The 27,245-nt window shown below is 36.8% G+C and overlaps 2 protein-coding genes across 5 annotated transcripts in view; one reads left to right on the top strand and one right to left on the bottom strand.

The window, feature by feature from the left end:
- MSL2 (MSL complex subunit 2) overlaps nt 1-5,688 on the top strand; it is a 36,620-nt gene extending 30,932 nt beyond the window's left edge. For 2 of the 3 annotated variants that reach the window (XM_023513053.1, XM_003789412.3), the window contains exon 2: nt 1,824-5,688. In XM_023513053.1, the coding sequence (XP_023368821.1) occupies nt 1,824-3,415 (1,592 nt within the window). In that variant the 3' untranslated portion in view covers nt 3,416-5,688. Of the gene's footprint in view, nt 1-1,636; nt 1,680-1,823 lie in introns of those variants that run through there. The other variant, XM_023513054.1, reaches the window with a different exon arrangement.
- Nucleotides 5,689-8,097: 2,409 nt separating this feature from the next.
- Nucleotides 8,098-27,245, bottom strand: part of PPP2R3A (protein phosphatase 2 regulatory subunit B''alpha) — a 175,183-nt gene continuing 156,035 nt past the window's right edge. For both annotated transcript variants that reach the window (XM_003789411.3, XM_012804929.2), the window contains one exon: nt 8,098-9,384. In XM_003789411.3, coding sequence (XP_003789459.1) covers nt 9,258-9,384 — 127 coding nt within the window. In that variant the 3' untranslated portion in view covers nt 8,098-9,257. The remainder of the gene's footprint in view (nt 9,385-27,245) is intronic.

Here is a 27,245-nt window from a genome sequence, read left to right as displayed (position 1 = left end):
CCCCGTAATTCTAGCTAATATTTGCCAAACTTTTTTTTTTTTTTTTTACATTTCAGATTAATATGAGGGTATACATTACTAGGTTACATTGTTTGCGTTTGTTAGGTAGAGTCAAAGTTATAGTTGTGCCTCTCACCCAGCAGGTGTGCCAGATACCCTTACATTGTGCCTTTTAGGTGAGAGGATACCAGTCCTTCTCTCTCCACCACTTTTTGATCTTTTTAAGCAACCAGTTTTTAGTTTTACTGTTTTTTTCTCTTTGTTTGTTTTTGTTTGTTCTTTTCTTTTATTGATAATATTCTAATCTTTATTTGCTTTATCTTGCTTAGTTTGGGTTTAGTTTACTCTTCCTATGAAGGTGTAACAAAGTTTTAGTTACTGACTTGAGGGCTTATTGTCTTCTTTAAAGTATTATTTAATTTTATTGTTTTTGGGGTCTTTCTATGTTGGTCAGGCTGGATTTGAACTCTTGGGCTCAGGATATCCTTTTGTGTTAGCCTTGTGAATAGCTAAGTCTATTAGCACATGTTTCTGTTTCTGACTGGAGACCTTATTTTCTGAAAGTCAGTCACCACTTTGACTTTTACACTATACTGGTATTACTGCAGTTAGGATAGTACAGTTTAAAACCATGGTCATTTTGAATTCTGTCAGAAGAATTTGAATACAGTATTATGCCCTGTTAAAAAAAGTTTAAATGTAATTGCTTCTCTGTTTTGTACTTTGATATTTTTGTAGAAGAATTTGAATTCAGTAGCGTTCTCTTTTTTCTTTCTTTTAATCTAATGAACACGGTTCTTTTCCATTGTAACTACATATATATGTGTATGTACATATACGTACACACACACACATATATATATGTTGTTTATTTATTTTTTTAGACAGAGTCTCACTTGGTCAACCTGGGCAGAGTGCTGTGGTGTCATAACTCAGAGCAACCTCAAACTCTTGGGCTTAAGAGATTCTCTTGCCTAAGCCTCCCAATGGCTGGCTGTTGTTTAGAAACCAGGTCTTGCTCTTGCTGAGGGGTGGTCTTGAACCTGTGAGTTCAGGGCAGTCCAGCCGCCTCGGCCTCCCAGAGTGCTAGGATTACAGGTGTGAGCCATTGTGCCCGGCCCTGTATTTTGTTTTTAAAGAGGGTCTTGCTGTATTGTCCAAGTTGGCCTCAAACTCCTAGGCTCAAAGTAATCCTCTACCTCAGCCTCCTCAGTAGTTGAGATTATAGACATATGCCACTGTGCCTGGCTTGTACCTACATTTTGATCTTTTTTTCTTACTAATCTTAGGATAAGTATATCTACATTAAAAACAGTTTGAAATATATGTTTTCTGTGAAGATACCTTTGTACTGATTGGTTAATGCCCTTAAGACTGTTTTATGAGGCAAGGACTGAGCATCTCTTATTTGTATCTTCTTCCCAGTGTCCAACACAAAATATACTATTTATCAGGTTGTATTAGATTGAGGTCCTAGGGGTTTAAAGCCTAGTTTGTGTTTTAGTGACTGATCTTCACCTCTTTAACTTTATAGCTTTTGGAGAAGAGGATAAGAAGGTGGACCAGAACATACTGCTTGGGGGAGAGACACAGAATCAAGGAAGATTCTGGTTTGAGATAAAGGAATGGGGAATATGGCATGGAAATGAAGTGAGCTATTGAGTATTTTTTCGTTTCTTGTAAGATATATTTTTTATTATCTGGTCTAGTGAGTTTGATCCATCTCACTTTTGATAGATTACTTATAATGTCATCTTAACTCCAGTATATGAAACTGTAAATTTATTTTACTAAAATCTTTGCTTTCCTCCTTCTCCCCCTAGGACATTTGCTACAAGACCCTATTGCACCTACCAACTCCACCTGCCAACACTATGTCTGCAAAACTTGTAAAGGCAAGAAAATGATGATGAAACCTTCATGTAGCTGGTGCAAAGACTATGAGCAGTTTGAGGAAAACAAACAGTTAAGCATCCTAGTGAACTGCTACAAAAAACTATGTGAATATATAACACAGACTACTTTGGCACGGGATATAATAGAAGCAGTTGATTGTTCTTCTGATATTTTGGCTTTGCTTAATGATGGATCAGTGTTTTGTGAGGAGACAGAAAAACCCTCAGATTCATCCTTTACTTTGTGTTTGACACATTCCCCTTTACCTTCAACCTCAGAACCCACGGCGGATCCTCAAGCTAGTTTATCTCCAATGTCTGAAAGCACCCTCAGCATTGCTATCGGCAGTTCTGTTATTAATGGTTTGCCCGCTTACAATGGGCTTTCAATAGATCGATTTGGTATAAATATTCCTTCACCTGAACATTCAAATACCATTGATGTATGTAACACTGTTGACATAAAAACTGAGGATCTGTCTGACAGCCTGCCACCTGTCTGTGACACAGTAGCCACTGACTTATGCTCCACAGGCATTGATATATGCAGTTTCAGTGAAGATATTAAACCTGGTGACTCTCTATTACTGAGTGTTGAGGAGGTACTCCGCAGCTTAGAAACTGTTTCAAATACAGAGGTTTGTTGCCCTAATTTGCAGCCGAACTTGGAAGCCACTGTATCCAATGGACCTTTTCTCCAGCTTTCTTCCCAGTCTCTTAGCCATAATGTTTTTATGTCCACCAGTCCTGCACTTCATGGGTTATCATGTACAGCAGCAACTCCGAAGGTAGCAAAATTGAATAGAAAACGATCCAGATCAGAAAGTGACAGTGAGAAAGTTCAGCCACTTCCAATTTCTACCATCATCCGAGGCCCAACATTAGGGGCATCTGCTCCTGTGACAGTGAAACGGGAAAGCAAAATTTCTCTTCAACCCATAGCAACTGTTCCTAATGGAGGCACGACGCCCAAAATCAGCAAAACTGTACTTTTATCAACTAAAAGCATGAAAAAAAGTCATGAACATGGATCCAAGAAATCTCACTCTAAAACCAAGCCAGGTATTCTAAAAAAAGACAAAGCAGTAAAGGAAAAGATACCTAGTCATCATTTTATGCCAGGAAGTCCCACCAAGACCGTGTACAAAAAACCCCAGGAAAAGAAAGGGTGTAAATGTGGGCGTGCTACTCAAAATCCAAGTGTTCTTACATGCCGAGGCCAACGCTGCCCTTGCTACTCTAACCGCAAAGCCTGCCTAGATTGTATATGTCGTGGCTGCCAAAACTCCTATATGGCCAATGGGGAGAAGAAGCTGGAGGCATTTGCTGTGCCAGAAAAGGCCTTGGAGCAGACCAGGCTCACTTTGGGCATTAATGTGACTAGCATTGCTGTGCGTAACGCTAGTACCAGCACCAGTGTAATTAATGTCACAGGGTCCCCAGTAACGACGTTTTTAGCTGCCAGTACACATGATGATAAAAGTTTGGATGAAGCTATAGACATGAGATTCGACTGTTAAATCAGTGGGTCTTTTAAACCTACCCTTGGTAGGGAAATAGCTACAGTTTAAGGGCAGCTATGGTTCTGTTGGTTTAACTTGCCGGAGCTCCTGCATATAGATCACTTGTATCAAGTGTTTTCATTGCTAAGTTATATGTGTTAGTGTCGGGGAAATAGTTTGCAGATAATGGAGGAGTAACCCTACAACTATATGTCTTTAGTTCTTACAGAACCTCATAGTTTGAGAACAAATGCTGATGCAACTGATTTATACAAAATGAACTTTGGCAAGGAAAATAACATTAACCTCATTGTTTATGGTCATGCTTTGTGCATAATCAAAGTTTATGATTAAATGTAAGGAAGTGGTATCTAGTCAGTCCATAAAGATTGTGCTAATTTTTTGTGGAAAAGTAGCCATTAGTTTGTTCAGGAAACTCAGTGCTGCTTTCAGATGCCATTGATGTTTCTCCTGTTGAATAGCTGATGTGTCCAGCTCAACCTTTGTGCTGATGTAATACCATTTCTGATCATGAAAATTGGCTACCGGTGTATGTAGCAGTTCTTAAATCAGCAGTATTATGAAAGAAAATTTCCCCCTCATTAGAATGTTTCAGAAATCTGTGTTTAAAAAAAAAATAAACAAATTCTGTCAGACTGCAAATATTTAGCTGTTTCTGCTATAAAAACTCTACTGAGTTGAGCCCCTCTTTTTAGTTAAGTCTGACCATTTCTAGGGAAAAAATTGTAAATCCTTCCTTCACTTTGAGCAATGTTCTGATTGGATAAATGAAGTGGAGAAGAGCAGTTTTATTCTGAAGGTAATTGAATTTAGACTATATAGTATGTGACAAGAGTTTTTAAAAAATTATAAAAAGATTTTATTTAGAAATTGGGATTTATTTAAAATAATTTTGGAATAATGCCCCCAGACTTAACTAGATTTATACATTATACTTTACTGCCACTGGCCACTTCTTTGATTTTTGTTTACTCTAATAGTTTATTTGCCACAGACTTATTTTGAATATGCTCCTATTTTTAGGGTGCTGTTCATTATGAAGGCTTCTTTATAGAGGCCTTAAAAATGCCTGTTTTGAAGCCTGTGCATTTAGGTAGTTTGAAGTTAGGAGGATTTTCTTTAGAATGCTCTTTTGCATGTAAAGCACAAAACTATTTTTCAATTTAAATGCACTTCTTCCCTTTTAATTTTTATGAGGGAAGAGAAGTGAGTCACAAACATTCTGTTGAAGGGAAATCTAGTCAGTTGCTTGAAAGAGCACAGCCCAAATAAACCAAGAACTGACTAGGTATAGAGAAATAACTTTATGATTTAAAAGAAGAGCTGCTGCTTTGACAGTACTTATTTAAGGAAATACTGCTGGAAAATTTCCAATTTCTACTACGTTCACCATCTCTAGTCAGATCTGACATATGTTGAAGTTATGTTTTGATTTGGCACACAGCATGTTCAATGATGGTTACTCACTTAGTACAAGACATGGAGAAGAAACCTTTGGACACAGAGCAGATGACACCTCCTTCTGTTTTGTAGTGTATCCTGGTGTCATTTTCTGTGAATGTGGTCAGGTAGAGTTGTTTTTGTTGTTGTTGTTGGGCTTTTTTTTTTTTTTTTTTGGTCTCTTTTGGTGGGGTGGGGGTGGGCTAAAGCCATAGGAAGAAAAATGTGATGTATGTGTCCAGTATGTACTATTTTGTTTTTGTTTTGCAAGAAGAGTTGAACTATTTTTGATAACAAGAGTAAATGGTGGAAAATGCTTCTTAGTTGTCTTGTCTTTATTTGCTTTTCAAGTTTTGGAATTTTATTTAATTCCTTTAAGTATTAGTAGTGTCTTATGAAACATGTATTTGCCTAAAGTTTGTAACAGTTTTGTGTTGAACCCAGATGCCCTGCTATATAACTTGTAAATCTGTTCTTTATTCATAAATGATCATTGCAAAAATGACTAGAAATGAGATTGTACACATGGATGATGAGGATATATTTTGCAAAATTCCCAAACTTTCCTAATACTATGATCTTAAAATTCATAGAGTACTTTATTGCTTCCCAAGTTTGATAATCTTGTGTTTTTGATGCATGGGAGGTTGGCAATATAGAAAAAGTGGAAATCATTAGTATGTGAGGGCCTTGATTGTTAATGTAATATTGCCAATGATGAATTCAGGTTGTTTTTAGCACAAGTTTCTCTTTTTTATGCTGGTATTCTCACTGCCACATTTTTTGAAACCTGTATTACATCTTAAATCTATCAATAAATGATAGTTTTCTACTTCTATGTTGTAGAATACTGAGGAGTTTGGGATAGCATGTTGTGTATGGTCTGTGTTATGTATATTTGGGGAAGAGTAATTACAGTGCCTTGATTTTTATATTGTATTTCTTTATACCCTGCATTATTTAGGAATGCTGACCGTTGACTAGGGACGATTGAGAGGTTATTACTGAAGTTACTGGATTTACGTCATCAGGATTTGAAACCACCAGAACAATAGCAGCATTTAATATGCATCTTTTGATGTTCTTTTGCATCATTGTTATTGATATAAATGATCATATGGTCTTGCACTTTAGGTAATCGTTTAGAGCTGACATTTTTTGAGTTAACTTATATTAAGTCTGCATTTCCACACAGAGGTTACAGTATGATCCTATGATAAAGAATTACTCTTATTTCATTGTGTTTTTAGTTTTTTAAAAACAATTCCATGGTGACTTTGGTGAATAAAAGTAAAGGTTTTATGACAATCAGACTAAAATTGACCTTTCCCTTGTCATAGGTAACAAATATAAAATGCTTTGGAAAATACTAAGTTCAAAGTATAGTATTTGAATCTAATACTTGAATGGTATTTTATACTTCTTTAAAAAAATTTAAATTTAGGTAACCAATAACATATAATTACACATTCTTTCAAAATAATACATTATAGATAAGTCTTACGTCCCTTCCTGTCCCCAGGTGAAATCACTTCTCACTGTATCTTTCTAGACCTACCTTTATGTAGTTTTCCCAGGGGTTCAAAGAGTTATCTTTGAAACTCAGCATTATTCTTTTAGATATGAAAATGAAGTGCAAGTGTGAGTCAGAGCAAAAGTGTATACTGATTATATTAGTGAACATGATTCATATTTGACAACTTTATTTAGTTTTGCAAAAAGGGAAAAACAAAAAGTTAAGTCATGCATTCTTGTCCACTCAGACACACCTTAACATTTCCAAAAGTGAGCAAGTGATTTATCTCATTTGATCAATTTAGAGTTTTATAAACACTTTGAATGATGCAGAGTGACACAGATAAGATTCAGGAAAAGTGTATGGAATTTTATCAGTTTGGTTATCTTGGCAATTAATGTTATGCTATGAAACTTGTTTTTCATTGATTAGTATTAAGATCACAGTAACCCTCCACAGTAACTTTTATCAGGGGGCCTGGGATACTGTAATAATTTGAAATTTATAGTATGGCAGTAATGATTATATGTAGCATGTGATCTTTACTAGAAAGCCAAATATATTCTATTCTAGTTCTTCAGAATTCACATTTCTTGGATTCAGCTGTAAGAAAGTACAGTGAAACACATTCTTAAAATTCTTGAAAATTTGGGTAACTTGTTAAAATAGCCTATTTTAAATGGAATGGTATTGATGGCTTTACTTTTATAACAGAGACTTTAAAAACCAAATATTGATCAAAGTGAATGGAAGAGAACTTCAGAAAGGATAAATAAGGTGTAAAAAGGAAAGCCAGTTAGGGGAAAAAATGTATATTGTAAAATTTAATTTTATTTTTACTTTTTGGCAAATGTTAGAACTAGTTTTTTTTTTTTTTCCAGACATTCTCACTTTGTTGCCCCTGTAGAATGCAGTGGCATCATAGCTCACAGCAATCTCTAATTCTTGGGCTTAATCAATTCTCTTGCCTCAGCCTCCCAAGTAGCTGGGGCTAGAGTCATAGCTCACAGCAACCTCTAACTCTTGGGCTGATGCCATTCTCTTGCCTTCAGATTCCCAAGTAGCTGGGACTACAGGTGCTTGCCACAAATGCCTGGTTATTTTTAGAGATGGGTCTTGTTCTAGCTCAGTCTGGTCTTGAACTTGTCAGCTCAGGTAATCCATCCACCTCTGCCTCCCAAAGTTCTGGGATTACAGGCATGAGCCATTTGAGCCCGTCCAGAAATAGTTCAGATCATTATAGACAATAAAACCTTTAAACCACCTGACTTATAAAGAAATTTACCTTTTTTGTATTTCTGAAATTTAAAAATAGCTGCTTTCCTTCCTCAGTAAAGGTCAAATGGAATCCTTAGTAAATTTCATGTATCACATAAATGATCTAAAAGTCCTAACAATCTGTCCCAGTGTGTTTAGGTTACTGCATATGTTTGCTAAAAATTTAGTCACTTTTAATTACAAGTGAACTACTGTAATGGTCTGTAACAATTTTTTTTTTTTTCTTTTAAGAGTCTCACTTTATCACCCTGGGTAGAGTGCTTTGGTGTCACAGCTCACAGCAACCTCAAACTCCTGGGCTTAAACAATTCTCTTGTCTCAGCCTCCCCAGTAGCTGGGACTACAGGTGCCTGCCACAATGCCCAGCTATTTTGTTGTTGTAGTTGTTTGGCAGGCGTGGGCTGGATTCGAACCTGCCAGCTCTGGTCTGGCGCCCTAGCTGCTGAGCTACAGGCGCTGAGCCTGGCCATCCTTTTTAATAGTTTCTTTTCAAGGATACTGGAGCATTTGGATGCACTGTGACCTGCTGAAAAATGTAGGATTCTGTAATGAACACATCAACTATAGTAAATAATAGCTGTTGTTATGATTGAGTGTATCACTGTTTTCTTCCATTTCTAAGATACATATTGAGGTGGATGTAAGAATATGGAATAGTGATCTCAGTATTGAAGTAAAGACTAATGTTTACATTGAGGCCTTTATGATTGGCACAGTCTAATATTCAGTGAAGAAAAGTAAAAGTCTGGTAAGAATTTTTATATATCATTATTCCTTTAGGACTTCCAGTAGGCCTCATAGGAAGTGAAGGTGGGGCATCAACTAATTTGGAGATTAATAAATCATTAAATAGTTAAACAAATGTTAGATAAGATGAAAGGACTTTTTTCAAGTAAGAGTCAAATCTGTACTTGTCTTCATGTTAGAAGTTTTTTTCTTGAGATACAAGATCCACAGTCAGGGAAGTTGCCAGAGCTTGTCAGTAAAGTTGGAAGGCCCAGTGGTTAAAATACCTGAGGATGTACAGTGACTAGCAGTTTGGTAGGTCATTGTGAAATTACATAAACCAGGTAAGTTCAAGGTCTCTGAACTCCAGTACACATATAATTAAAATAAATCTCTGAGATGTTTTGGCAGTGCTTTTATTACTAGGGCAAAGTCAATTCTGGAGGCCCTTAACTGCTATTTCATGTTCCAGAATTTTTTAACTCAAGTTTTCTGCAAGTGAAGGTTTCTTCTAGGCTCCATAGGAGCCCGAAAGGGCCTCAGGGATGCCGGCCAACACTGAGGCAACTTCTGCTCTGTGCAGAGAACTGTGCTTGGCACTGTCCCCAAGAGATCCTTGGTACATTCAGGGGTGTGGAGTGCTGATTCCCAAACTTTGGAAGGTGATGGCACATCATTGTATTTACTTCCGAGGAAAAGCTCTGTAAGAGGTTTGAGGCAAATTGGAGGCATTTCCTCAATTGAGTGTGTATCCTGACCCATTGCATAAAAGCGTTTGGAGACATCAAAGCCTTTGAAACACAGTATGCAAACTACAACATCTCTTCACAAGAAAAAACATCTAAAATACACATCTTCCTTTCATGTAGACATTGGCAGCTATTCTTCATCCACTGACTGAAGCTTTCCACATTTCTCTGAAAGGCTTGAGTTTATTATTTTATTGGCTTTGTTTCCAAATTCGGAGGGAGAAGCAGGTTCATCTATCTCATAATCTTCAAAGGAGCTGAAAGAACAAAGCAAAAGTGAGTTACTTAATTTTTTTTTATAGTTCTAATGTTTGGGTAGAAATCAATATGACAAAGAGACTGAAGATCAGGCTGCCGAAGTACCCTCAGTTGTTAAATAGAGGCTGTAAACTGAGCTGCCCTGGAGGAGAAAACATTGTTCTCCCTCTCCCTTAAAGCTCAAGTCCATGTCGGAATTTGTTGAAGATGTGTTTCATCAAGCTTTCCCTGGGGCCTTGGTGGGAACCAAAGCCTTAAGAATGGTGCTAGGTTAAGGAGAGTTTGAAGTCCATAAAGTATGAGTTTTAGATCATGTGGTTTCCATGCAGAGCAGAGAATTTTCTCATCTCTTATATTGCTTTATAGCTTGCCTCTATGGCTTCTAAGAAGCAGAATTAGATGGCAAATGTGTACTTAAGAGTGGACCAAAGACAATTACTGGATTTCCCTCCGTTCTGCTTTCTAGGACTCCATAGCATATCTAGATGTTAATCCTGAGGATAATTCCCTCAATTCATTCCACTGTAGTGGTTGCTGGTATCCCCTGAATTCCATACCCTGAGGCTGGCTTTAGGCAGGGATGACAAAATATCTCCTAAATTGATAAAAGATCCTGAGGCTATATCTGAGCCCAGAAAAATACACATGATCAGTTTAACAATGTCTATTATAGTATCTGACATCACTGGCCTTGTTTTTTTACCTTTGTGGGAAACTCCCACAACATTTGAGACATTTCTGTACAGTTAGTCCCTTCATTAAAAAGGTACCACAGCCAATTAGTAAAGAAAATTATACAGCAGGTGGTACCTACACAAGTTTCTAAAACACTTTTTAAATTGGTATTAGAGAAGCTTAAATTTAAAAAAAAGCCTACCTGATGGAAATTTTTTTCTATGAATACCAGCTTATGATACTCAAAACTACGTACAGTTTGATCACTTTATAAAAATACTCCATTCTTAATTTGCTTTCACTCTTCCCCCATCTCCATGAGGCCTCAAGTGGAGTGTGAGATAATGCTGGTCAAGGAGGCAACAGGAGGGTAACTATTTCGGGAACAAAATTCTCGGGGGGGGGGGGGATAAAAAACCCAAGACAATATATTCTAAATATATTGTCAGACACTGCTTATTTCCTGTCAGAATGGAAGAAAATTTCTTTCCCTTGGTGTGCTAACTTGCTAATCTGCAAGCTGTGTTAGTGTCTTAAATACCTCAATGCAAGTCTGGGAATACAGTTTGTGAGTTAAGCCTGGAGGGAGACTCATTCAGTTAATTTGCTAAGGCTGAGCCAAATGCTAGGAATACAATGATGAAAAAGATTGAATTAGCCCCTTCCTCACAGCACCTACAGCCTAATGGAGACCATCTGGATACTGGTAAAGTGAGTTAGTCATAGATTACAACAGGCTTTGGAATTAAGACTCCTAAATCAAGTTCCAATCTAGGCTTGATCACATAATGACTTTAAAGTACGATGTTAAGTGACACCCAACCCTATATTGGAAGCAGGGTGTCATTTTCAAATAAAACAAAAGGGAGCTCACTCAACAATTCTTATTTCAGCAATCTTAAGCTGTTCTCACCGGGTGATTTTGACCCCCAGGGGAGATTTGGCAATGGCTAGGGACATAACTTGATTGTTAAAACTGAGTGGATTTTACTGGTATTTAGTGGATAGAGCCCAGGGATGCTGCTAAACATCCTAGCATCCTGCGATTGAGCCAGACATCTCACAATAGAATCACCCAGCTTAAAACATTAGTGCTGTTGTTGAGGAACCCTGGTCTATCTCTTGCCTGTTTGGTGTCAGTACATCCCAAAGTTATGAATGAACTTTGTCTAGTTTCATACCTGCAAGAGCTTAGTTTTTCTCATGGCTTCACTCACCCCTTACTCCTGTGCCTTCTAAACCATGTCCAGCCTCAACCACTCGTTTTTTTTTTTTTTTGTAGAGACATAGAGTCTCACTTTATCGCCCTGGGTAGAGTGCCATGGCGTCACAGCTCACAGCAGCCTCCAACTCATGGGCTTAAGCGATTCTCTTGCCTCAGCCTCCCGAGTAGCTGGGACTACAGGTGCCCCCCACAACACCTGGCTATTTTTTTGTTGTAGTTTGGCTGGCCCTTGGTATATGGGGCCAGAGCCCTATCTGCTGAGCCACAGGCGCTGCCCAACCATTCTGTTTTTTAAGAGACAGTCTCATTCTGTTGCGTAGGCTGGAGTGCAGTGGCTCACTGTAGCCTTGAACTCCTGGGTTCAACAGTGGCCCTCTTTCCTCAGCCTCCCTAATATCTGGGAATATAGGCGTGTGCCACCACACCCAGCTAATTAAAAATTTTTTTCTCATTGTTTTTGGAGACAGGGTCTTACTTTGTTGCCCTTGGTAGAGTGCCATGGTGTCTTAGCTAACAGCAACTTCAAATTCTTGGGCCCAAGTGATTCTCGCCTCAGCCTCCCAAGTAGCTGGGACTATAGGCGTCCACCACAAAATGCCCAGCTATTTATTTATTTATTTATTTATTGTGGAGACAGGGTCTTGCTATGTTGCCTAGGCTTCAACCTCTTTCTAAGCTATAGAACTCCATGGACTCAGCTACCTACAGGATGGCAGCATGTATAAATCTGAATTCATCTTTCCCACTGCCCTGGTTCTATTTTAGTGAATGCGATCATGATCCACCCACTCAAAGCCAGAAATCTAATTACCCAAGTTGCTCTTTCCTCATATCTTAAGTTTAGCCAATCTTTCATACCACCTACAGTGCTACATGGATAGAGCCCTGATTCTTTCCCTATTACCTCTGGCTTAGTTCAGAGCACTATACATTCTTGCTTGGATTACTGCAATAATGTTCTAACAAATGGTTCTTCTCCTGCCTCCCCTTCTGCTACTACCATACAGGCTGTTTATGGTGTTGGAATGGTAAGGTCTTGGGACCTAATGCCATTGTACATTTGCTTAAAATATCCTCTGCTTTTGACTAGTTTGTGTTCATCTTTTAATTTGAGACGTCACTTAAATTTCCTGTTCCTAAACTACTCTCTTATTCTGATATTTGTAATGGCTTATTTGTCTCCCTGCTTCTGTTCTGCAGCTCTACCAATCTAGCAGAATCTTCAAAAAAACATAAATGGGATTATATCACTCCCTTGTTTAACCAATTCATTAGTTTCTCTAGGTCTTGCATGATCTGGCCCCTGCTAAACTTTGTAACCACATTTCTCTCTGTTGCTCACTATATTCTGGCTATGCTGGCCTTATAAAAATATTCTCAACATGCTGTTTCCTGCCTCAGAGCCACTGCACGTGTTTTTCCCTCTCCCTAGGATATTTTTGCTGTTTGGTTTAACTGTTTCTTTTTTAAACTTTAGGTCTTATCAGTTCCTCACATTCTTTTTTTTCTCAGACAGAGTCTCACTTAGTACAGTCCTGTGGTATCGTGGTCAAAATGGATTATTGACGGAAAAGTGATGTCTTAATGCTCCCATGAAATAATACGTAGAATTGTTGGTAAACGGGGGAGTTAGTAAAATGGTAAGAGTGCAGAAGTCATCTTCAAGTCAGATCTCTAAGATCCTTAATCTTTATCCTGCTCCTCAGGAATTCTTAAACACATGGAGACAGAGTATGTTAACTGACTCCTAAATGACCACTTCTGGGTTTAGTTGTAGGTTACTGAAATTACTCAAGGCTCAAATGAATATTATTTTATTAAGTGTCTTCTGTTAATTTAATAAGTCATTTTTGAATGAGCAGAGGGGTCCCAGGATTAAAGCAGAACTCAAACACTGTTGAGTGTTTACAAGTGTTCATAAACACTTTACTAAAAATCATAGGTATCAAATTGAGAGCAAATTCTTTACCATATTTTTGTTAGCATGAGGGAAAATAATGGTTCATGTAATTTTGCCAGCAATATCATTGGCTTTAGGAACTTGTCTCCTTGAGTATGTTTGCCCTTTCAGATGAGTAATTTCTGGGTGAAAGTATTAAGGCTGGTTCTGCAGATCTGTGGGATAGAAATGTAGCTAGAATGTGCAGAGATAACTGGTACATATGTGGTTGGATAGAGGATTGTATGCTCTTTTAGGGTGTTGTCTGGGAGTTAAGGTTTGATTCCAATTTCTGAGATCCTAGCTATTTACAAGGACAAAGGGATAGAACTGTGGTCTCCAACCTCCCAGTCTGTGCCTGTTAGGAACAGGGCCACACAGGAGGTTCCTGAGAAGATTCATCTGTATTTTTCGCCACTTCCTATTGTTTGCATCGTTGCCTGAGCCCTGCCTCCTGTCCCATTAATGGCAACATTAGATTCTCACCTGAGTGTGAACCCTACTATAAAGTGCATGAGGGATCTAAGTTGTGACCTCTATATGAGACTTTAATATGCTCCCCTGTCCATGGGGAAATTGCCTTCCATGAAACCAGTCCCTGGTTCCAAAAAGGGTGGGGACTACTGGGATAAAACATTTGATTGAGAGATTGGGAAAATCTAAGACATATGGTGGCTAGAGACATAGAATAAAATGATTCTAACCTTGGAGTCTTATAATGCTTCAGATATAGGAGTGTGTGAATTTTATCTTTATACTTAAAAAAAAACAAATCTCTTAAGTAATTTATGTAAAATGGATTAACATAATTTGCTTCATTGAAGTTTCCTCAACCCATCCAGTAGCTAGAAAATCTTTTGCTTCAATTCTTGTTGAAGTCTCCAATATGTACTACCTACTTTCCTGCCTCAGAAAATTGATCTCACTTCTTTTTTTTTGAGACAGAATGTGACTCTGTTGCTTAGGCTAGATTGCTGTGGTGTCATAGCTCACAGCAACCTCAAACTCCTGGGCTCAAATGATCCTCTTGCCTCAGCCTTCTGAGTAGCTGCAACTACAGGTGCCTGCCACATCTGTCTAGTTTTTCCTATTTTTAGTAGAGACGGAATCTCATTCTTGCTCAGGCTAGTCTTAAACTCCTGCGCTCAAGCAATCCACCTGCTATGGCCTCCCCAACATCTGGGATTACAGGCATGAGCTACCATGCCTAGCCAATCTCACTTCATTTTTGATGGCTGAGGAAATCTTACAATTGTCCAGTATCATGAGCTATCATTATGTTATTCATTGTGGATGACAGCATAAAAATGTACGGTAACTGTATACTAATTATGAACCTCACAGTTTCATACATTTTTATTACCAAGCACAGTGCCTGGCATAGAATATATAGTAGCAAATATCTGTTGAAACATTAAAATGTGAAAAAAAAGAGTCATTAACTTGAGGTCCAGATAAAAGCTCTGTTTACTGAGCATTTAAAACAACGACTCAGCTATCTGTAAGATTATGGCTCATATTTTAGAATATTAGTTCATGTTTACCCTCCCCCATCTCTTATATCCCTGTTCCTCTGCTGAATTTCCCAACTTCACTGAGGATAGTCAGGGTTCAGACAACCCCTTACCTTTCACTGTTAAGCCCAGAATGTCGTATTTTCCAGTGCTGATGTAAGTAAAGGTAAAACTCTTATCAGAGTAATTCATACAAGTTTACATTTAATGTAAATGAAAATGTACCCTTAAAAACATTCAGTTACTAAAAACAATTCTTCTAAAATAAATGTCTCATAGTAAGGAAATGGATGTGTGTTACTGTTGGAGAGAATAATCAGAAGTATTAAAAGTCATGGTTTTGAACACAACTAGTGACAAGTATCAAAAAGAAGTATACAAAGTATAAATAATGGTGATCTCTGGATCACTGAACAAAGTGATTTTAATCTCTATACATTTTCCAATTTTTCTGCAGTAAGCCTGTATTTTTCTACTAATCAGATAAAGACTCTAAAAGAGTATAAAAGATTAATCTATAAAAGATTATATTTACTCTGGATTATACTCAAAATTGTTAATGAAATACCAGAATATCCTATCAGGAAGCATTTTTAAGGTAATGTAACTAAAAATCTTAACTAAAAATCTAAGGTAATCAAATTAGAAATATTTTTTTGGCAGAAAAATTTGTTTCTGATTATTGTAGGTCTCAGTTTTTTAAAATAGGAAGGAACAGGGAAGGTCCTTTAGCCTGCTAAATTTACATAATTTCTTTGGAGTTTTAAATTTATTGTAGAAACAGTAAGAATTAATTATAAATAAACATGGCATCTTAACCTGTTTTCTTCATATAGTGGCAGATTTGGTTGAATAGTTTTAAGTAACTGGAACCCTATCTTTCCATTTTCCTCTCTATTCATTACTAGGGTGGAATTTATATAAATTGTTGTATGCTGTGATCACTTTGTTTGCCTGGTGGGCTGATTCACCATGTTTGCCATCTCTTGTTTATGGAGACCTTTGACTCTCCTTCACCTCACTGAGACCAGTAGTTATTAGGTTACTTACTGAAGGTATTATTTAAGTACCAGCTATAAAATCAGGAGGGTACAGGCATTTGGCACAATGGCTACCTATGATTATTGTTAGAAGGTACAGTAAATGTAGAATTCTGAGTTGTTTTTAGAAGGTCAAATCATCCGGGCTACTACAGATATCTTTGTAGTGAGAACGGCTGCTGGAGTATTGCTGTCTTCTGTGCTATTCAGTAAACATCTGCTGAGGATATTCTACATCCCTAACAATCTGTCTGGTGCTGAGATTACAAGACTAAGAAAAAGTTCTTTGCTCTTGAGGAGCCCACAATCAGGTGGTTAAGACAAAGAGCTCCATTTTTTGAGTACTTGTGTGCCAGACCCTGTTTGGTACATTATATACACTTTATCTAATTCTTAGTTCAGTCCTACTATTCACACTATTAATGTGCAATTTGTGCTGTGTATTTGTGCCCTAGGAACGAAGGGAACAAGGTAGATAGATGATGGAACGCTAATGTTACAGCTGAATAAACTCTGGTTCAGAGAGGTTAGGTAATGTGACTAAGATCACAGAAGCAGTAGTAATAACCATTGCTCACTGATTGCACAAATACTATCCTTAAGGCTTTGTATTATGTATATTGTCTTAGTTAATTTTTAAAACAGCTTGGTGTGGCAGGTGGTACCCTTATTTTTATAGGGGATGCTGAGACTTAGATGCCTGAGATAACACAGCTTGGAATGCTAACTCCAAATTTCATATGTTAACCATGATGTATGTTGTATCATTTCTTATGTAGGGATAGTAATAGCTATTTATCTGTAGCTGTGTGCCAGGTGTTTACGTATATTATCTTAGATTCTCACAACCACCTTGGAAAGCAGTTGTCGGTATCTTCTGAAACTGAGCCTTAGGAGTCAGGTAACCTGCCCAGCTGGTGAGTAGATCAGATCTGTCTGGCTTCTTTGCTGCTTTCTGCTCTTTTCACGGTACCAACATTGTTCTTCCTTTCCTAATATCTGAGTCTGGCAATTTCTCTTTGACAGACTTGTTTGTAATTCCCCTTGAGATGAAGCTCTATGTGCTATGATCTTGGTATTTTGGGCGTGGCCTTGCGTTTGCACCAATTATTCCTGTAAACTTTGGGCCTTTTCCTTTCCTTTGTTCACTTTCTAGTGCTCACTCTGCCGGCTCTTGCTGTTGTGAGCCTTCCTTTCTCTTGGGACCTTATCACTCACATGTGTTCTATGTAGACCTTATCTTATCTCCCACAACATGAGAAGAGGGGTGTCCAGCAGAGCCTCTCATGTGCACTGTTCGAATTTCACTACAGCTGGTCTCTGCATCTCCTTTTGTGACTCTGTCTCACATGTACTGTCTGTATTCTCCTCCTCTCTCTTTCTTCCACACATAGTGGCACCTTCTCTTAGTTGTTACCATAACTTGAAGAAAATTTTTGCTTGAGCTAATTATACATTCTCTTTAGTTGCCATCCGTTTCTCTTCTTTTTAGATGAACATACTTCTAAGTGTTTAAACTTGCTATCTGTCTTTCCTCCTCCCTTTAAAGCAGGTTACACATCTAGAACAATAGCTGTATAAATGCCATTTTAATAAACCAAATGATTTATATAGATACCAAAATGTCTACAGTATAAACTCCAATGTGATAAGAAAGGTTGTCTCTGGGTAGTGGATTTTAGGTGAAGAAAGATTTTTTAAATTACAAAAATTTAAAATGAATAAAAAATTTAAAATTTCATTCCAATTCTTCTATAATGAATATATATTACCTACCTAAATAGATCAAAGAGAAAAATAACTTTTTTTTGTTTATTAAAGTAATGTAAGCTTCTCATATGAACCTTATAAATATTAGGACAATATAAAAAACCAAATTACTTGCAGTGCCACAGCCCAGAATTAGTATTTTGGGCTATTTTAGTTTACACATATACATATACATGTCTAGTACTGAGATTATATTGCAAACAATTTTGTAACTGTGACTTTCTATGAAATTAAAATTTTGCAAGCACATTGAAATGGCTATATAATATCATGACACAGATACCATGAATTATTTAACTATTAATACTATTCATTTGTGTTGCTTTGAATTTTTCTTTTTCTTGAGACAAGCGTCTCATTTTGTTGCCCTCAGTAGAGTGCCATTGTGTCACAGCTCACAGCAACCTCAAACTCTTGGGTTCTAGTGATCCTCTTGCCTCAGCCTCCCAAGTAGCCGGGACTACAGGCTCTTGCCACAACACCCAGCCATTTTTAAAGATGGTGGTGGGGGGAGGGTGTCTTACTCTTTCTCAGGCTGGTCTCAAAATCCTGAGCTCAAGGGATCTACTTATCTTGTCTTCCCAAAACGCTAGGATTACAGGCATGAGCCACCACACCCCGCCCCCTGCTTTGAATTTTTAAATTTTAGAATTACTTGTGACTGATGCCAATTGTTTAGATAGAACAATTCTATCTAAATTTCTAAATATTTATAGTAGATACCCAGAATCAGAATTAGGGAGTTGAATTACATATTACCAAATTACTTTCCAGGGACATTGGGCCAATATGTTTCTACCAGCAATATTTGAAAGTGCTTTGTCTTTCTATAGTAAGCCTAGAATGAGGTGTTTCTGCAATGTGCTGCTTCTTTGAGAGAGCAGTGAAGATGCTGTATTTTAATTGCATCTTGTATATTTTCTCATCCTGTGTTTGCTGATATCTATTAATGTCCAGTATATAGTAGAAATGCAAAATTTTATTAAATTAATATTATCTTAAAAATTATCTTTTAAAAAATTGCTGCCAATTTAGTAAGCTAAAATGTTTTGTCTCTTGCTTTTAATTTTTATAATTTTTTTGAGTCACAGTCCCACTCTGTTGCCCTGAATAGATACTGTGGTGTCATGAGAGTTCATAGCAACCTCAGTCTCTTGGGCTCAAGCGATCCTCTTGCCTCAACCTCCCAAGTACCTGGGATTACAGGTGTGCACCACAATACCCAGCTAGTTTTTCTAATTTTTGAAGAGACAGAGTCTGGCTTTTGCTCAGGCCAGTCTTGAACTCCTGTGCCCAAGCAATCCACCCGCCTCAACCTCTCAGAGTGCTAGGATTACAGGTGTAAGCCTGCCTGGCTCTTGCTTTTTAAAAAACACCTTATTTAGGTATAATTCATGTATTACAGAATTTACCAATTTTATGTGTTCACTGGATTTTAATAACTTTTTACAATTGTGTAACCATCACCATAGTCCATTTATAGAACACTTTCACCTGTCTATCTACCCCTCCTCTCCCATGTGCTGTTTGCATTCAGTACCCACTCTCATTCCAGGAGCTAAGCAACCACTTAATCTCCTTTCTGATACTGTAAAGTTGCCTGTTCTAGAAATTTCATATATATAGAATCATATGTAGTCTTCCATGTCTGGATTTTTTTCATATAGGATGTTTCTGAGAGATTCACCCATGTTGTTACATCTGTTAGTAGTTCATTCTTTTTATTTTTGAGGTATAATGTATATACAATGAACTCATATTCAAAGTGTATAATTAGTAACTTTTGACTTTTGTATATACCTGTGAAATTATTACAACAATCAAGATAATGAAAATGTCATTCTCCCCCTCTACCAGAGTTTTCTCATGCTTTTTTTTGTAATCACTGTTCCCCTTCAGAGGCATTCACTAATCTGCTTTCTGTCACTATAGACTAGCGTGCACGTTTTAGAATTTTATGTAAATGTAGTCATATTGTATATATTCTTTGTCTATCTTCTTTCACTTGGCTTGATTATTTTCAGATTCATTCATGTTTGTTCTTATATTGCTATGTAGCATTCTACTGTCTCAATACACTATATTTTGTTTATCAACTCACCAGTTCAGTGGACATCTGGATTACCTCTAGTTTTGGACTACTAGGAATAATGCTGCTATGAACCTTTATGTACACGTCTTTGGGTAAGCATTTATTTCTCTTGGGTAGATTCTAGAAGGAGAATACAATTCATATGGTAAATGAAGTGTATGTTTAACATTTTAAGAAATTGCCAACCTTTTCTAAAGAGGCTGTATAATTTTACATCTGTCAGCCCAAAGTATGAGGGTTCCAGTTTTTTCACATCATTGCAACTGGTGATTTTAGTTGCTACAGTGGCAGTGTAGCATATCTCACTGTGGTTTTAATTTTAATTTTCCTAATATCTAATGATATAGAGCATCTTTTTATATACCTATTTTTTCCTACTTATACCTTTTATTTAGTGTTTGTTCAGATTTTTTTTTTTTTTTGCAGTTTTTGGCCAGTGCCAGGTTTGAACCTGCTACCTCTGGTATATGGGGCCGGTGCCCTACTCTTTTGAGCCACAGATGCCACCCTGTTCAGATCTTTTATCCAATTAAAAAGTTGGATATTTTTCATTGACATTTATAAAGAGAAGGTTTTTTTTTATGGTTACAGAGACTTGACAAGTCCAGGGTTGAGAGGCTACATCTGGTGAGGGCCTTCTTGCTGATGAGGACTCTCTGCAGAGTCCTGAGATGATGCAGGGCATTGCACAATGAGAGGAGCATGCTAACTCAGGTCTCTCTTCCTTTTTTATTTCAGATTAATATGGGATACATAAGATTGGCTTATATAGGTTAAAGTCTAGGTTGTAATTGTGCCCTTCACCCAGGAAATGTGCAGTATACCTATGCGGTGTACCCAGTGGGTGAAAATTTACCCAACTCTTCTTCCCCCAACTTGAATTTAATTGAGTTGTTCTCTCACGTGAGGATGTAGTTATTAATCTACTGGTTCTAATTAAGAACTGAGTATATGCTGTGCCTGTTTTTCTATTCTTGAGATATTTCACTTAGGAGAATGTTCTCTAAATCCATCCAGGTTGTTACAAAAGATGAAATCTTCATCTTTTTTTATGATTGAATAGTCTTTATTATTGAGAGTTCTTTATATATTCTAGATAGGAATCTTTTATTAGAATGTTTTAGAAATATTTTCTTTTAATCTATTCACTTAATGGTGTCTTTTCAAGAGCAATCATTTTTAATTATGAAGAAGTCCAATGATTGATTTTTCTTTTTTATTGAGCTTGCCTAACTAAAAGTAACAATGATTTTTCCTATATATCATTTCAGAAGCTTTATAGTTTTAACTTACACTTAGTTGTCTATAATCCATTTTGAGTTCATTATTTTTGTACATAGTACAAGGTATGCATTGAGGTTTTTTTTTTTCCCAGGTGTATGGATATCCAGTTATTTTAGCATCATTTTTAAAAGACTACCCTTTCCCCTTTGGTTGAAAATTAGTTGGCCATATATTGTTGAACCTTTGTCAGCTGACCACCCAAAGATCTGCAACAAACTGGTCAACATATGGAGGTGGTCAGCATAAGGAACTAGGCCTCCTGTACTGATACATACATGTGGTACACGTCCTGTCTATGAAAATTAGATCAACTTGAGGTGGTGGTCAATATAGGGTGGTCAGCTCTGAAGGCTCTATTGTGTATGACTATATCTATTTCTGGAGTGTTTCATTGATCTATCTGTAAATATAACAATGCTACAATATCTTGATGATTGTTTTATCATAATTTTTAAAATCAGGTAGCATGAGTCCTGAAATTGTTCATTTTTTTTTTTTTTAAGACAGAGTCTGGCTTTACCACCAGGCTGGAGTGCAGTGGCAAGATCATAGCTCACTTAACCTCAGACTTCTGTGTTGAAGAGATCCTACTATCTCAGTCTGCTGAACAGCTAGGGCTATAGGAGAACCCTACCATGCCTGGCCAATTTTTAAAAACCGTTTTGTAGAGACAGGTCTTGTCATGTTGCTCATGCTAGTTTTTAACTCCTGGCCTCAAACGATCCTCCTGCCTTGGCTTCCCTAAGTGCTGGGATTATATTTGTGAGCCATGGTGCTCAACCTCAACTTTATCCTTTTTAAAAATTATTTTGGCTATTCTAGGTATTTTTCATTTTTATATTAACTTCAGGATCAATTTATTTCTACAAAAAAAGTCTACTGGGATTTTGACAAGGATTGGTTAACTCTGTAGGTCAATGTGAGCAGCAACATCTGAATACTGAGCCTTTAGGTTGTCTTTAATTTCAGCACAGTTTTGTAGTTTTCATTGGGCAGGTATGCGTACTGCAGTTTTTTTGCTATATTTATTCCTAAATATTCTTTTGGATGCAATTGTGAATATAATTATTATTTCAATTTCATTACCGGATTGTTCATTCTTAATATATGCAAGTATTAATTTTAAGCAGATACTAAAAATTAATTTTTGTATTTTGAGCTTGTTTCCTGAGATTGTGCTAACTTGCTTAATAGTTCTGGTATCTTTACGTAAATTACTTAGTATTTTCTACTTAAAGGTCATATGACCTATGAATAGACAGCTTTATTTCTTCCCTTCCAATCTGAATGCCTTTAATGTCTCTCTCTCTCTCTGTTTTTTTTTTTTTTGAGACAGAGTCTTGCTCTGTTGCCCCTGATAGAGTACAGTGACATCTATATAGCTTAAACTCCTGGGCTCAACCGAGTAGCTGGGACTACAGGTGTGTGCCACCATGCCTAGCTAATTTTCCTAATTTTAGTAGAGACAGGGTCTTACTCTTACTCAGGCTGGTCTTGAACTCCTGAGCTCAAGCAATCCACCTGCTTCAGTCTCCAAGAGTGCTAGGATTGGGCGGTGCCTGTGGTTCAGTGGTTAGGGCACTGGCCCCATATACCGAGGGTGGCAGGTTCAAACCTGACCCCGGCCAAACTGCAACTAAAAAATAGCTGGGTGTTGTGGCAGGCGCCTGTAGTTTCAGCAACTTGGGAGGCTGAGGCAAGACAATTGCCTAAGCCCAAGAACTGGAGGTTGCTGTGAGCTGTGATGCCATAGTACTCTACCGAGGGTGATAGAGTAACACTCTGTCTTTAAAAAAAAAAAGAATGCTAGGATTACAGGTATGAACCACTGCACCCGGCCTGAATGCCTTTAAATGTCTTTTTCTTGCCTTATTGCTCTGAGTAGGACCCAGAGCAATGGTTGAGTAGAAATGGTGCAGAATAGAAACATCCTTGCCTGATTCTTAAAGGCATTCAGTCCTCTACCCCCCATAAGTATCAATGTTAACTATAGATGCCCTTTATCAGGTTAAGGAATTTCTCTTATGTCTTTCTAGGGTGAGAATTACTGTGAATGGATGTTGGATTTTGTCAATGATCATGTCCTATTTGTCATTTATTCTATTAATAGGGTATATTTGTGTTGATTTTCAAATGTTAAGCCAATCTTCCATTCCTGGAATAAACCCAACTTTATCCTGGTGTATAATCGCTCTTGTATGTTGTTGGATTTGATATGCAATATTTTTTAAGAAGTTTTGTGCTGATATTCATAAGGGATATTGGTTTGTAGTTTTCATTTCTTACAATGTCTTTTATGTACTTTGATATCAGAGTAATATCAACTTTATTAAGTTTAGTGATTCCCTCCTACTATTATTTTCTGAAAGTATTTGTGAAAGAGTGGTATTTTTTTTCCTTGAATATTTGACAGAATTTTCCAGTTAAGTCTTCTGGTCCTGGTGCCATGCCCATAGCTTAGCAGTTAGGGTGCTGGCCACATACACAGAGGCTGGCAGGTTTGAACCCAGCCTGGGCCTGCCAAACAGTGACAGCTACTACAACAACAAAAAAATAGCCAGGCATTGTGGTGGGCGCCTGTAGTTTCAGCTAACTGGGAGGCTGAGCCAAGAGAATCTCTTAAGCCTAAGAGTTTGAGGTTACTGTGAGCTGTGATGCCATAGCACTCTACCAAGGGCGACAGAGTGAGACTGTCTTAAAAAAAAAAAATGTCATCTGGTCAGGTCTATTCTGATTTTCCATTTCTTTTGAGTCAGTTGGGCAATTTGAGTTTTTCTAGGAATTTTCCCCCCTATTTCACCTAAGGGGGGAAATTTATTTGGGATAAAGTTGTAATTCTTTAAACATCTCATAATTCTGTTAACTTCTGTAGTACCTATTGTGATGCCTCGTCTTTCATTTTTGATGTAGTTAATTTATGACTTCTCTTTTTGTTAGTCTTGCTGAGGATTTTATCTTTTCATCTTTTCAAAGAATGGACTTTTGGTTTAATTAATTTTTATATTATTTTCCTATTTTCTACTTTATAGATTTCTATTTTTTTTTTTGAGACAGAGCCTCAAGCTGTCCCCCTGGGTAGAGTGCCATGGCATCACAGCTCACAGCAACCTCCAACTCCTGGGCTCAAGTGAGTCTCCTGCCTCAGCCTCCCAAGTAGCTGGGACCACAGGCACCCGCCACAGCGCCTGGCTATTTTTTAGCTGCAGCCATCATTGTTGTTTGGTGGGCCCTGGCTGGATTCAAACCCTCCACCTTACGTGTATGTGGCTGGTGCCTTAGCCACTTGAGCCACAGGTGCCGAGCTTACTTTATGGATTTCTAAACTGATCTTTTTTATTTCTTTTATTTTACGTGTTTGGTCTTGTTTGCTCTTCTTTTTCTAGCTCAAGTTAGAAGCTTATATTATTGATATTAGACTTTAAGCTTAAATATCCTTCCAAGCACTGCTTTAACTGCATCTGATATATTTTCATATGGTCTTCTCATTTACTTAAAAATAATTTGCAATTTCCTTGTGCTTTCTTCTTTGACCCATGTGTCTTTAGGATTGTGTTACTTAACTTCCAGATATTTTGAGATTATTGTACTTCTTTCTATTGTTGATTACTAATTTTATTCCATTTTGGTCAAACAACATACTTTATATTATTGTATTCTATTTTTTTTTTTCAAGTCTTGTTTTATTAGCCTAATATATGGTCAGGAGAACTTTCATGTCCACTTAGAAAAAAAAAAGTGTAATCTTTTAGTGGAGTACTCTCCAATATTGATTAAATCAAATATATTGACTATGTTGTTTAAGTCTTCTGGATCCTTATTTACTGTCTGCAGTTGTTCTATTCTAGAATTAGAAGTGTTGAAATCTCCAACTATAATCTCCAATTGGGTATTTCTCCTTTGAAGTGCAGAAATTTTTGTTTAATGTATTTTGTGGTTGTTATTTAAAATTGTCGTATCTGGCAAATGCATTTTAAGAATTTTTATGTTTGTTTCCTGGGTGAAATTTTTGCCTTTTGACAGAATGAGCTAATATTTATGTTTCTACTATTTGTTTTGAAGAACCTTATTTATAAAATAATGTTGGTCATATAATGCAACCCAGTTTGCCTTTTGATTTGTGATACAGAATTTGTCACTTTTTTTTTTTTTTTTTTTTGAGATAGAGCCTCACTATGTTGCTTTTGGTAGAGTGCCATGGTGTCACAGCTCATAGCAACCTCAAACTTTTGGACTCAAGTGATTCTCTTGCCTCAGAGAATTTGTCACTTATTTTGGCCACTTAATTTCAAAATATTATAGAGGCATGAATGTTATGGTTACGTGAACTGTTTTTGTACAGTTTGAGTCAAAGTTATAAGTGTGCCCCTCACCTGGACAGTGTGCACTGTACCCATTAGGTGGAGATTTACCCCTCCATTTTGGCCACTTTTTAAATGTACTGGTCTATAAATAATTTCCTTATAACTTTTTATCTTTGTTTATGCTTCTAATGTCTGTTTATTCAAATGGAGACATTAGTTTAATATGTACTTTTTTCATTCCACCATGGAGAACCAAGTCTCTGGTTGATTCTGGTTGGAACTAGTCTCTTCCTGGTACATTCAAGATGTTAACTTTATCATATACTACATTGCTGTATATAAATTTTATATTTTTGCATGAATACTAAGTTTAATTACTATGGCTTAATATGGTCCATCTCCCCTATACCCTGCTATACCTTTATTTCTTTTCAAAACTCATTGCTATTCTTGTGTCTTTATTGTTCCATGTGAGTTTTAGAACTAGTTTTATTGAGTCCCATAATATATTCTGGGGGATTACGTTAAATTCTAACATGACAACTAGTCTTATTTTTCTGTGAAATTTTATAATTTTATAAATTTTATAATTTTCTGCATGTATATTTCTCAATCCCTACTTTTTTGCTGTTGTGAATGGGATTTTTTTTCTTATTTCATTTTTATCTGGTTATTGCTGTGATATGGAATACCCTTTATTAATTAAGAAAGTACTTGTTTTATTTTGCTTAATTTTAATATCTTCTCCCAAATTAGAAAATATATTAAAATTTTATCAGATGCCTTCAAAAATTCAATTTAAATTTTCTGGTGTTTTTTCTCTAGTCTGTTAATGACTGATTTTATAAGGATTCCTATTAGTGTGGTCTTAGGATAAAACCCACTTACTTATGATGCATTCTTTTTTATACTGATGGATTTGACAAGTTACATAATCTTCTGTGGTTCAGTTTTCCTAACTGTATAATGGGGAATAACAGTTTCTACTTAAAATGTATGTTTCTGTAAGCCCAATGAATCAAAATATTTAAATAGTGCTTGGTACCTAACATCCTCCATGTGTGTGTATAAGTCTTATTTTTGTTTAAATCAGGGACATCCAACCTGCAGCCTGCAGGCCTCATGTAGCCTAGGATGGCTATGAATGCAGCCCAACACAAAATGGTAAACTTACTTAAAACATTATGAGATTTTTTTGGTGATATTTTGGTGGAACTCCATTGCATAGTTCTTGAGCATGAACTATGTAGATTACATCATGTTGCAATGTCACATAAAATAAACAACAAATACATTCTTGGTATTTGTATCCATGTGTGACTTCAGTTTTCCAGTGATGTGCAGCTTCTAGTTTATTTTCCGAGTGCAGACAAATTTACATGTCAGACATTGCATGTGCTTTTGATGACTTGGTAAGGCAGTAATTATCAGTAACATTTCAATATACCACTGCAACATTAGGTGTTAAATATTTTTTAGAAGTCCAGGTGTAATATCTTATTTGATTATTAAGGGTACTCGCATGATTCAGCAGCGCCTCACATATCGCCCACTGTACTTTAGGATTCACCCTCTACTTTGCCCTGCATTGGCAGCAGAGATATGGAAGGGCCCAAACTTTGCTTTCTTTTTTTTTTTTTAATCAATTTTCATAATAAAAGTAAATACAATCCCTTATCTATTATTCTTTTTTTAATATTTCAGCACGGCTTCTACAGTGTCTCAACAGAAGCACATATACAGCTCAACATGCCATTTTTATTAGAGGTATTGAAGATGAGTGTAATGTCACTGAAGCAATGGCTTCTTCAGTGCCATTAAAAGACACAACTAAATCAAGAGATTTATACGAAGCAATAAAAAATGTTAAAGCAATTTTCTTTGTCCCTTGTCAACATCTGGTATAGTTACTCATACTACCCTGGTGATTGTGGGTAAAAGAAAGGGACGTGTAAAATTAATAGAGGATAATGCAAATGCCACCCAAAACTCATGTTTGATAAAGTTTCATTGCATAGTA

This window comes from Otolemur garnettii, unplaced genomic scaffold (assembly GCF_000181295.1).
Source record: "Otolemur garnettii isolate 467f Iridium unplaced genomic scaffold, OtoGar3 scaffold00032, whole genome shotgun sequence".
Taxonomy (NCBI): domain Eukaryota; kingdom Metazoa; phylum Chordata; class Mammalia; order Primates; family Galagidae; genus Otolemur; species Otolemur garnettii.
The sequence above is the reverse complement of the archived record's forward strand: the minus strand, read 5'-3'. Positions and strand labels throughout refer to the sequence as shown.